This window comes from Oncorhynchus clarkii, chromosome 11 (assembly GCF_045791955.1).
Source record: "Oncorhynchus clarkii lewisi isolate Uvic-CL-2024 chromosome 11, UVic_Ocla_1.0, whole genome shotgun sequence".
NCBI classification, from domain to species: Eukaryota; Metazoa; Chordata; class Actinopteri; order Salmoniformes; family Salmonidae; genus Oncorhynchus; species Oncorhynchus clarkii.
Window position 1 is genome coordinate 15,329,729 of NC_092157.1, and position 13,164 is coordinate 15,342,892.

General features: G+C 46.2%; 1 protein-coding gene across 1 annotated transcript in view; it reads left to right on the forward strand.

Moving 5' to 3' along the window:
* LOC139420539 (uncharacterized) overlaps positions 1–13,164 on the forward strand; it is a 98,979-nt gene that overhangs the window by 33,988 nt on the left and 51,827 nt on the right. Inside the window, 8 exon segments of the mRNA XM_071170734.1 lie at positions 840–905; positions 908–945; positions 4,367–4,427; positions 4,430–4,462; positions 6,374–6,516; positions 8,247–8,322; positions 8,654–8,760; positions 12,543–12,662. Of these exon segments, the coding sequence (XP_071026835.1) occupies positions 840–905; positions 908–945; positions 4,367–4,427; positions 4,430–4,462; positions 6,374–6,516; positions 8,247–8,322; positions 8,654–8,760; positions 12,543–12,662 (644 nt within the window).

Sequence of the window (13,164 nt, forward strand, 5' to 3'; positions counted from 1 at the left end):
CAGAGAGTGAGAGAGAGAGAGAGAGAGGGGGGGGGGGGGCTGGAGAGAGGGAGAGAGACACATAGAGAGAGAGAGAGAGAGAGAGAGAGAGAGAGAGAGAGAGAGAGAGAGGGAGGGGAGGGGAGGGGGAGGGGAGGGGAGGGGAGGGGAAGAGGCACTGGCCATGGGATAGAATCAGTTTGTGATCATTTGAGATTATGAGAGGTGTTGAAATATTGGTGTAGGAATATAAAAATCAGAGTTACTCTGCGAGAAAAAGGCGCGCAATATCATTCAAAAGCAGGCAAAGAGATATTATAGAAAGGTAACAGTGTAGTGGAGTTTTTCATTACCCGGGAAAACCCCAGTGGTAATCCTCTTGGAATGTTTAAGAATAGAATGGACAATTCATGAATGGAGGGATGATTTTACGAATGGAGGGATGATTTTACGAATGGAGGGATGATTTTACGAATGGAGGGATGTTAGTTGACAATACCACCTCTACATCCTACAGTACAGAAATGAACAATGTCGGCAGAGAGTACATGCTGCTACAGTCACTGACACCATTGACAAGACTCCATCGGGAAAGCAGTTGAGCAGTGAACAAGGGATGATGATGATGATGGTAGTAATGCTGATGTCATAATAAGGATGATGATGATAGGAGACAATAATAGGGATGATGATGACGATGATGGCCAAGATAAAGATGAAGATAGCGATTACAATAGTGATGATGAGTTCCGGTCTTCCTCCTGCAGCGCACAGCTGTGGAACAAACACACTCTCACACACACCTGCCGTCTGGCTAGCCGTGACTTCACTGTGTCAACACAGCTGAGCCCTGTCCCTCTCTTACTCCTCCTCACTATGGAGCTTGGTGAGAGAGAGGGCCCCCAGCACGTCCACACAGAACCACATCCTACACACAGACAGGAAGTGCTCCAGGGGAAGAATAAGGTGAGCGCACCACCGGTGGAGTGGACAGGCTGAGACACAGAGGGAGGGACTGTGATGGATTACTAACACATACCCCAGAGAAACACGCATCACACTTACACAGCCATGATGGATTACACAAACACACGCACGCACACACACACACACACACGCGCACGCACGCACGCTCGCACGCAGGCACGCACACACACACACACACACACACACACACACACACACAGAGAGAGAGACAGTGGCAAGAAAAAGTATGTGAACCCCTGTGAATTACCTGGATTTCTGCATAAATTGGTCATCAAATTTGATCTGATCTTCATCTAAGTCACAACAATAGACAAACAAGTGTGCTTAAACTAATAACACACAAATTATTGTATTTTTCTTGTCTATATTGAATACATAATTTAAACATTCATAGTGTAGGTTGGAAAAGTATGTGAACCCCTAAGCTAATGACTTCTCCAAAAGCTAATTGGAGTAAGGAGTCTGCTAACCTGCAGTCCAATCAATGAAACGAGATTGGAGATCACTCACAAGATTTGAGTTTACTATTCACAAGAAGCATTGCCTGATGTGAACCATGCCTCGAACAAGAGATCGCAGAAGATTAAGAATTGTTGACTTGCATAAAGCTGGAAAGGGTTACAAAAGTATCTCTAAAAGCCTTGATGTTCATCAGTCCACAGTAAGACAAATTGTCTATAAATGGAGAAAGTTCAGCACTGTTGCTACTCTCCCTAGGAGTGGTCATCCTGCAAAGATGACTGCAAGAGCACAGTGCAGAATGCTCAATGAGGTTAAGAAGAATCTTAGAGTGTCAGCTAAAGACTTACAGAAATCTCTGGAACATGCTAACATCTCTGTTGACGAGTCTACGATACATAAAACACCAAACAAGAATGGTGTTCATAGGACACCACGGAAGAAGCCATTGCTGTCCAAAAAAAACATTGCTGCAAGTCTGAAGTTGCCAAAGTGCGCCTGGATGTTCTACAGCGCTTCTGACAAACTATTCTGTGGACAGATGAAACTACAGTTGAGTTGTTTGGAAGGAACACAACACAATGTATGGAGAAAAAAAGGCACAGCACACCAACATCAAAACCTCATCCCAAGGTTATTAGCTTAAGCAGACGGTTTGCCTATTGTTGTGACTTAGATGAAGACCAGATTAAATTGTATCACCAATTTATGCAGAAATCCAGGTATTTCCAAAGGGTTCACATACTTTTTCTTGCCACTGTTATCATATACAGTTGAAGTGGGAAGTTCACATACACCTTAGCCAAATGCATTTAAACTCAGATTCTCACAATTCCTGACATTTAATCCATTTAAGTAAAAAAGTAAAAATTCCCTGTCTTAGGTCAGTTAGGATCACCACTTTATTTTATGAATGTGAAATGTCAGAATAATAGCAGAGATAATTATTTCTTTAATCACATTCCCAGTGGTCAGAAGTTTACATACACTCAATTAGTATTTGGTAGCATTGCCTTTAAATTGTTTAACTTGGGTCAAACATTTTGGGTTACCTTCCACAAGCTTCCCACAATAAGCTGGGTGAATTTTGGCCCATTCCTCTTGACAGAGCTGTAACTGAGTCAGGTTTGTAGGCTACCTTGCTCGCACATGCTTTTTCAGTTCAGCCCAGAAATGTTCTATATGATTGAGGTCAGGGCTTTGTGATGGCCACTCCAATACCTTGACTTTGTTGTCCTTAAGACATGTTGCAGCATCTTTGGAAATATGCTTGGGGTCATTGTCCATTTGGAAGACCCATTTGCAACCAAGCTTTAACTTCCTGACTGATGTCTTGAGATGTTGCTTCAATATATCCACATACTTTTCCTCCCTAATGATGCCATCTAATTTGTGAAGTGCACCAGTCCCTTCTGCAGCAAAGCACCCCCACAACATGATGCTGCCACCCCCGTGCTTCACGGTTGGGATGGTGTTCTTCGGCTTGCAAGCCTCCCCCTTTTTCATCCAAACATAACAGTGGTTATTGCTAAACAGTTTTATTTTTGTTTCATCAGACCAGAGGACATTTCTCCAAAAAGTACGATCTTTGTCCCCATGTGCAGTTGCAAAACGTAGTCTGGCTTTTTTTATGGTGGTTTTGGAGCAGTGGCTTCTTCCTTGCTGAGCGGCCTTTCAGGTTATGTCGATATAGGACTCCTTTTACTGTGGATATAGATACTTTTGTACCTGTTTCCTCCAGCATCTTCACAAGGTCCTTTGCTGTTGTTCTGGGATTGATTTGCACTTTTCACACCAAAGTATGTTCATCTGTAGGAGACAGAACGCGTCTCCTTCCTGAGCGGTATAACGGCTGTGTGGTCCAAACTAAGACAGTCGCGAGAGGGCACCACAACGCCTATTCCACCTCAGGAGACTGAAAAGACATGGTTCCCCAGATCCTCAAAAGGTTACACAGCTGCACCATCGTGAGTTTCCTGACCGGTTGCATCACAGCCTGGTATGGCAACTGCTTGGCATCCGGGCCGTAAGGCGCTACAGAGGGTTGTGCATAAATGTCAGTACATCACTGGGGCCAAGCTTCATGCCATTCAGGACCTCTATACCAGGCGGTGTCAGAGGAAGGCCCCAAAAATGGTCAAAGACTCCAGTCACCCAAGTCACAGACTGTTCTCTCTGCTACCGCATGATACCAGAGCGCCAAGTCTAGGTCCAAAAGGCTCTACCCCCAATCCATAAGACTGCTAAACAATTAATCAAATGGTCACCTGGACAATTTACATTGACCCCCTTCCCCCTTTGTTTTTACACTGCTGTTACATTGTCTATGCATAGTCACTTTACCTCTACCTGCATGTATAAATAACCTCAATTACTTTGACTAACCTGTACCCCTGTACATTGACTCGGTACTGGTACCCCTTGTATTTAGCCTTGTTATTGTTATTTTATTGTGTTACTTTTTTACTTTAGTTTATTTAGTAAATATTTTCTTAACTGCGTTGTTGGTTAAGGACTTGTAAGTAAGTATTTCACGGTAAGGTCTACTACACCTGTTGTATTCAGCACATGTGACAAATACAATTTGATTTGATTTGATGGATATCATATACCCAAAGATGCAACAACTCATTAATCTTTCTATCACACACATACACACACTTAGTTAAGTGAGTGTGTGTAGTGTGTTTAGCTGGCTCAGAGACATCTATTATCTCAATCAGCTGCTGGAAAATCTTACTGCTGCTATCGGTGGTAGCAGAGGTAGAGAGTGTGTGTGTGTGTGTGTGTGTGTGTGTGTGTGTGTGTGTGTGTGTGTGTGTGTGTGTGTGTGTGTGTGTGTGTGTGTGTGTGTGTGTGTGTGTGTGTGTGTGTGTGTGTGTGTGTGTGTGTGTGTGTGTGTGTGTGTGTGTGCGTGCGTGCGTGTGTTTATTTTCCACAGACCGTAGTGATTTTGATGGTTGCTGAGGTGTTTGTATCCAGAGTGTATCGCTGTATTGCCTCAAGAACGAACTGGACATGTCCTTTTATATTACAGGTGCAGTACAACAACATTACACCAACATGCTGGTCACTACACAGTCACATAATCCAAACAACGTCCTACATTATGACTTACAGTATAGTACTACCAGTATGTGCACTATTGCATACGTTAGTGTGTTTCTGTGTCATGATGTAAAAGCTATGAGTGACTATCATATTAATCGTCACTGCCTCTCCCCATCTTTCACCCTCCCCCCCTCTCTCTCTCTCTCTCTCTCTTTCTCTCTCTCTTATTGTCCTTTGTCTCTCTCTCAATTCCTCCCCCTCTCTCACTGTGATGATAGAGAGAGAGAGAGAGAGAGAGAGAGAGAGAGAGAGAGAGAGAGAGAGAGAGAGAGAGAGAGAGAGAGAGAGAGAGAGAGAGTGTGTGTGTGTGTGTGTGTGTGTGTGTGTGTGCGTGCTGGTGTTGTGGTGTGTGTGTGTGTGCACGTGAGTGAATGTTGTCTGCTGTGTATTTGTATGTGTGTGTCTACCCCTGTGTGTGTTGTCCGCTGTGTATATGTGTGCGTTTACCCCTGTGTGTGTCGTCCGCTGTGTATATGTGTGTGTTTACCCCTGTGTGTGTTGTCCGCTGTGTATATGTGTGCGTTTACCCCTGTGTGTGTCGTCCGCTGTGTATATGTGTGTGTTTACCCCTGTGTGTGTCGTCCGCTGTGTATATGTGTGTGTTTACCCCTGTGTGTGTTGTCCGCTGTGTATATGTGTGTGTTTACCCCTGAGTGTGTTGTTCGCTGTGTATATGTGTGTGTTTACCCCTGTGTGTGTTGTCCGCTGTGTATATGTGTGTGTTTACCCCTGTGTGTGTTGTCCGCTGTGTATATGTGTGTGTTTGAGTAAAACAGGAACCTGGGCTCATATCAAGTCACTTCCCTGTGTGGGATGCACTTCCCTGTGTGGGATGCACTTCCCTGTGCGGGATGCACTTCCCTGTGCGGGGTGCACTTCCCTGTGCGGGGTGCACTTCTCTGTGCGGAGTGCACTTCCCTGTGCGGGGTGCACTTCCCTGTGCGGAGTGCACTTCCCTGTGCGGGGGGCACTTCCCTGTGCGGGGTGCACTTCCCTGTGCGGGGTGCACTTCTCTGTGCGGAGTGCACTTCCCTGTGCGGGGTGCACTTCCCTGTGCGGAGTGCACTTCCCTGTGCGGGGGGCACTTCCCTGTGCGGGGTGCACTTCCCTGTGCGGGGTGCACTTCCCTGTGCGGGGTGCACTTCCCTGTGCGGGGTGCACTTCCCTGTGCGGGGGTGCACTTCCCTGTGTGGGGTGCACTTCCCTGTGCGGGGTGCACTTCCCTGTGTGGGGTGCACTTCCCTGTGTGGGGTGCACTTCCCTGTGTGGGGTGCACTTCCCTGTGCGGGATGCACTTCCCTGGGCCACCAGGCCCTCTTTATTTGGAGAGAACTAGGGGTGTTGGAGACAGATGAACACTATCTGCCATCATTTCCCTGTGTGGGGTGCACTTCCCTGTGTGGGGTGCACTTCGCTGTGTGGGGTGCACTTCCCTGTGCGGGATGCACTTCCCTGGGCCACCAGGCCCTCTTTATTTGGAGAGAACTAGGGGTGTTGGAGACAGATGAACACTATCTGCCATCAGGATAGCCTCGAGCCGTAATAAAAGGCCTTTTCACCTTATTCTTCAAAATACTTTTACCCACAATAGTTCTTCAACTTTGTCATCAAAGGTTAAGAAAATGGTGGCTTGGTGGACTCAAGTTCGATAGAGGTCTAGTGAGAAGGGCAGGAAGGTTTGTTGTGGTGTTACAAGGGTTTTCAGAGTTGTGTGATAGGGAGGTGTAGACCAAAGTGGATTGAATAGGAACTGAATCTCTGCAGCCCTTCCTCCCTCTCTCCCTCCTCACCTCCCTGTCTCCCCCCTCCTTCTTTCTCTCCGACCTCCCTCTCTCAGATGTCCCAGGAGGCTTCGATGTGAAACAGGAGGAGGAGCTAAGAGAGGGAGGAGACCTCACTTGCGTAGCCAATAAACAACTGTACACCAAGTTGTCATGGCAACTGGTGACTGACACAGCAGAGCCCTCTAACCTCTCACATGTGATCCCTCTGATCATCATCATCATCAACATCAACATCACTATAACACATACACACATCCACTGACAAACAGGGTCATAGACACACATACAATATAATTTCAACACAGCAGAAAATACAACTGCTTGCCTATATGGCCCTTTCCATTGTATGGCGATAACACCATTCACCACCTGGTATGCACATAAACCCTCAAGTTCACACACAACGACACACACACACACACACACACACACACACACACACACACACACACACACACACACACACACACACACACACACACACACACACACACACACACACACACACACACACACACACACACACACAGTGTCAGATCAGTGCTTGGGAACTGGGTCCTGTAGTTTCCTGGGGCCCCTCCCTGCCTCAGTCTTTCTTTCACGTGGGAATGCTCCCTCGTCAGGAGGAAGAGGACACAATGGCACTTCCCACAATGCCACATTTACAGGCCCCTTCACAGGGCCAGAGGAACAATCAGCCAATCAGACACTGTCAGACCACGAACTCACAGACAATCATCAATTGTTGTCCAGGAGGAAGATATGGGAAACAACAGTCAGTCCCGCGTTACTTAAGTACCTTTTATTCATGTCTTTTACTGCTGCTGCTCACAATCAAATCCTGATGCGTACACTTCCTCTGCAAGACCCCATGGGCTTTTTACTAGAGAGAGACAGAGAGAGAGAAGGAGAGAAAGAGAAAGAGATAATACAAAAGATAGAGGGGGGGATGAGAAGGAGAGAGAGAGAGAGAGAATAAGAAGGAGAGAGAGAGAGAGAGAGAGAGAGAGAGAGAGAGAGAGAGAGAGAGAGAGAGAGACTAAGGAGAGGGAGAGAGAGAATAAGAAGGAGAGAGAGAGAGAGAATAAGAAGGAGAGAGAGAGAGAGAGAGAGAGAGAGAGAGAATAAGGAGAGAGAGAAAGAGAGAATAAGAAGGAGAGCGAGAGAGAGAAAAGGGAGAGAAAAGGGAAAGAGGGGCGGGAATGTCCTTATTCTAGGTGGTGAGTAATGTTTAGTGGCCATTTATGACTAATGGTCAATGGTCTATTAACAGCTAATAACAGCCCTGATGATGAATGATACATTGTTTTGGTCAGTGGGAAAAGAGGTATTTTAAGGTTACTACTACAAACCCAAGAGGGACGCACGTCAGCTGATGTGAAGTTGAAGTTAAGGGCACACACACATACACTCACACAGAAATGTGTTACTAACACACACATTGTCATCAGAGCGTGGCAAGGGTCCAGAGACGGATGTCAAATATCCCTCCTTTCGATTGCAGGAAAAACGCCACTCATTCTATTCAGAGGACTACTGTATGATCTATTCAGAGGACTACTGTATGATCTATTCAGAGGACTACTGTATGATCTATTCAGAGGACTACTGTATGATCTATTCAGAGGACTACTGTATGACTTATGAATGTGGTGCAGTGATGACCTCTTTTCTCACGGACCTTGGCCATTGGGTTATTAACAACACACACACGCACACACACCTCCACACCTCCACACTCACTCACTCACTCACTCACTCACTCACTCACTCACTCACTCACTCACACACACACACACACACACACACACACACACACACACACACACACACACACACACACACACACACACACACACACACACACTCGTTGTGTGTGTTCCCCCACAGTACTGAAGACTCCAGTGCTGTTACAGACTCTGCCAGTGGTTCAGTGACACTCAGCTGCCACACCCCCTCATCACATGGTACAAGGACCAACACTCTCTTCTGCAGGACTCAGGTAAGATACACAGTGCTCAGGTAAGATACACAGTGCTCAGGTAAGGTACACAGTGCTCAGGTAAGATACACAGTGCTCAGGTAAGATACACAGTGCTCAGGTAAGATACACAGTGCTCAGGTAAGATACACAGTGCTCAGGTAAGATACACAGTGCTCAGGTAAGATACACAGTGCTTTTTACTATTCAGTGGAGGTTGGGTTCCTTCTGACTCCTCTTCATCTGTACTGCCTGAATGAAAAGGAGATGGAATCCTCTTCAGACTATAGAGATTGACCTCTGAAGTCAGTGTTGTAAAATGACCGTGACATGTTCTGTTTCTCATGAGCAGGAGGCGGGACCCTCCACATTGACCGAATCACAGTGAAGGAACAGGGTCTGTACACCAGCCAGGCCACCAATGAGAGAGGCTCTGCTGTGGGCTCCACCTACATCTGGGTTCAGAGTAAGGATCCACTAACCAATAGTAACTCTGGAATACATTAAACTCTCTCTCTTCTCTCTTTCTATAACCATCCAAGATGTGTTTCTTCCATATAAGGGCATTTTTATGTCTGTGGACACATTGTTGTGATACCTACCATTAGATGATTAAATGTATACATATTGCAGTAATTTATTATAACAAGATACAGTATGAAGACAATGCTGCATACTGTTTACTTGGTCTTAGTCTTGATAGATTTTCACAGTTCTGTTCCTCATTTAGAGAGCCTGTCATCACGCCCCGTTTGGAGGGCTCTTCCCTGGGCAGCAGCAGCGGATGCTCCCTAGCCTGACCATGGAGAGGAGTGGCTGAGTGTTGTTGTGTTCTGATAAGTCAGGAAGGAAGCTGTCTCCCTTTTTGATTTACTTTCGGAAGCCCCACTCTGCTGCCCCGTCAACTGAGGCTATTTCTATATCTTCAGAAGCCCTACTCTGCTGCCCCGTCAACTGAGGCTATTTCTATATCTTCAGAAGCCCTACTCTGCTGCCCCGTCAACTGAGGCTATTTCTATATCTTCAGAAGCCCTACTCTGCTGCCCCGTCAACTGAGGCTATTTCTATATCTTCAGAAGCCCTACTCTGCTGCCCCGTCAACTGAGGCTATTTCTATATCTTCAGAAGCCCTACTCTGCTGCCCCGTCAACTGAGGCTATTTCTATATCTTCAGAAGCCCTACTCTGCTGCCCCGTCAACTGAGGCTATTTCTATATCTTCAGAAGCCCTACTCTGCTGCCCCGTCAACTGAGGCTATTTCTATATCTTCAGAAGCCCTACTCTGCTGCCCCGTCAACTGAGGCTATTTCTATATCTTCAGAAGCCCTACTCTGCTGCCCCGTCAACTGAGGCTATTTCTATATCTTCAGAAGCCCTACTCTGCTGCCCCGTCAACTGAGGCTATTTCTATATCTTCAGAAGCCCTACTCTGCTGCCCCGTCAACTGAGGCTATTTCTATATCTTCAGAAGCCCTACTCTGCTGCCCCGTCAACTGAGGCTATTTCTATATCTTCAGAAGCCCTACTCTGCTGCCCCGTCAACTGAGGCTATTTCTATATCTTCAGAAGCCCTACTCTGCTGCCCTGTCAACTGAGGCTATTTCTATATCTTCAGAAGCCCTACTCTGCTGCCCCGTCAACTGAGGCTATTTCTATATCTTCAGAAGCCCTACTCTGCTGCCCCGTCAACTGAGGCTATTTCTATATCTTCAGAAGCCCCACTCTGCTGCCCCGTCAACTGAGGCTATTTCTATATCTTCAGAAGCCCCACTCTGCTGCCCCGTCAACTGAGGCTATTTCTATATCTTCAGAAGCCTTACTCTGCTGCCCCGTCAACTGAGGCTATTTCTATATCTTCAGAAGCCCTACTCTGCTGCCCCGTCAACTGAGGCTATTTCTATATCTTCAGAAGCCCTACTCTGCTGCCCCGTCAACTGAGGCTATTTCTATATCTTCAGAAGCCCTACTCTGCTGCCCCGTCAACTGAGGCTATTTCTATATCTTCAGAAGCCCTACTCTGCTGCCCCGTCAACTGAGGCTATTTCTATATCTTCAGAAGCCCTACTCTGCTGCCCCGTCAACTGAGGCTATTTCTATATCTTCAGAAGCCCTACTCTGCTGCCCTGTCAACTGAGGCTATTTCTATATCTTCAGAAGCCCTACTCTGCTGCCCCGTCAACTGAGGCTATTTCTATATCTTCAGAAGCCCTACTCTGCTGCCCCGTCAACTGAGGCTATTTCTATATCTTCAGAAGCCCCACTCTGCTGCCCCGTCAACTGAGGCTATTTCTATATCTTCAGAAGCCCCACTCTGCTGCCCCGTCAACTGAGGTTATTTCTATATCTTCAGAAGCCTTACTCTGCTGCCCCGTCAACTGAGGCTATTTCTATATCTTCAGAAGCCCTACTCTGCTGCCCCGTCAACTGAGGCTATTTCTATATCTTCAGAAGCCCCACTCTGCTGCCCCGTCAACTGAGGCTATTTCTATATCTTCAGAAGCCCTACTCTGCTGCCCCGTCAACTGAGGCTATTTCTATATCTTCAGAAGCCTTACTCTGCTGCCCCGTCAACTGAGGCTATTTCTATATCTTCAGAAGCCCTACTCTGCTGCCCCGTCAACTGAGGCTATTTCTATATCTTCAGAAGCCCTACTATGCTGCCCCGTCAACTGAGGCTATTTCTATATCTTCAGAAGCCCTACTCTGCTGCCCCGTCAACTGAGGCTATTTCTATATCTTCAGAAGCCCCACTCTGCTGCCCCGTCAACTGAGGCTATTTCTATATCTTCAGAAGCCCTACTCTGCTGCCCCGTCAACTGAGGCTATTTCTATATCTTCAGAAGCCCCACTCTGCTGCCCCGTCAACTGAGGCTTTTTCTATATCTTCAGAAGCCCTACTCTGCTGCCCCGTCAACTGAGGCTATTTCTATATCTTCAGAAGCCCTACTCTGCTGCCCCGTCAACTGAGGCTATTTCTATATCTTCAGAAGCCCTACTCTGCTGCCCCGTCAACTGAGGCTATTTCTATATCTTCAGAAGCCCTACTCTGCTGCCCCGTCAACTGAGGCTATTTCTATATCTTCAGAAGCCCTACTCTTCTGCCCCGTCAACTGAGGCTATTTCTATATCTTCAGAAGCCCTACTCTGCTGCCCCGTCAACTGAGGCTATTTCTATATCTTCAGAAGCCCTACTCTTCTGCCCCGTCAACTGAGGCTATTTCTATATCTTCAGAAGCCCTACTCTGCTGCCCCGTCAACTGAGGCTATTTCTATATCTTCAGAAGCCCTACTCTGCTGCCCCGTCAACTGAGGCTATTTCTATATCTTCAGAAGCCCTACTCTGCTGCCCCGTCAACTGAGGCTATTTCTATATCTTCAGAAACACTCCTGGCTGCCCTGTAAACTTGGATAATTTCTATATCTTCAGAAGCCCCACTCTGATGCCCTGTAAACTTGGGCTATCCTCACTTCGTCTCTCTCTCTCTCACTTTCTCTCTCTCTCTTTCTTTCTCACTTTCTCTCTCTCACTTTCTCTCTCTTTCTCTCACTATCTTTCTGTCTCTCTCTCTCTTTCTCTCTCTCTCTCTTTCTCTCTCACTTTCTCTCTCTCTTTCTCTCTCTTTCCCTCACTATCTTTCTGTCTCTCTCTCTCTCTCTCTTTCTCTCTCTCTCTCTCTCTCTCTCTCTCTCTCTCTCTCTCTTTCTGTCTGTGTGTAGACTCGTCAGAGGGCCTGTCTTTGGAGATCCTTACTCTCACCTGTACCTGTCTGGTGGCCACTCTCTTCTGGCTGCTGCTTACACTCTTCATACGTAAACTAAAACAGGTGATCACTCTCTTCATATGTAAACTAAAACAGGTGATCACTCTCTTCATACGTAAACTAAAACAGGTGATCACTCTCTTCCTACGTAAACTAAAACAGGTGATCACTCTCTTCATACGTAAACTAAAACAGGTGATCACTCTCTTCATACGTAAACTAAAACAGGTGATCACTCTCTTCATATGTAAACTAAAACAGGTGATCACTCTCTTCATACGCAAACTAAAACAGGTGATCACTCTCTTCATATGTAAACTAAAACAGGTGATCACTCTCTTCATACGTAAACTAAAACAGGTGATCACTCTCTTCATATGTAAACTCAAACAGATGAGACAAATGGAGCAGACTAGAGTGTAAATAATTGCATAAATATCTTATTTTTGATAATACCATATAAATCCATTTCTCTTTCAGGCAAAGGCAGAGTACCTGTCAATCATCCTGGACTCGGACAAGGGGCCTCCGGAGGAGCAGTGTGATAGACTACTGTACGACCCCAGCCAATGGGAGTTCCCAGAGACTGCCTCGAACTGGGTATACCTTTACACCATTGGTTACTGACCCAGTACACTGTGTAGTGATTGGTTACAGACATTCTAGGAACTCCCTGTGTATAAACTTCGGAAAGAGGAGATGATTAAGTTTGAAGATAGATAAGATCACTTTCTCATCTGCTTCAGAGATGACTAGGAGTGTCCCATGTAATCAGCATTATCTGTGTTGTGCAAGGGTGGGAGCTGTGTTTACTGTAACTAATCAGGTCTGGCTTGGGTGTGATCTGAGTTTGACTCATTGGGCTTGTTGGATATACAGATAATGTCGTTTTAATAAAGTCTTGTTGAATTTCAACTTAACTTTATAACATCTAGGTGGTTCCCACCTAAAGCCTTCTGAACTTTCTCATGACCGTAAAGATTTAACAAAACATTGACTCTGACAGACTGCCACCGCCCAGTGTTAAACCACGACACACCTTTAGGTTCCAACCCACCATTTGAGAAACAAATAGCTAAGGAGATTGTGTTATGATTCTGTC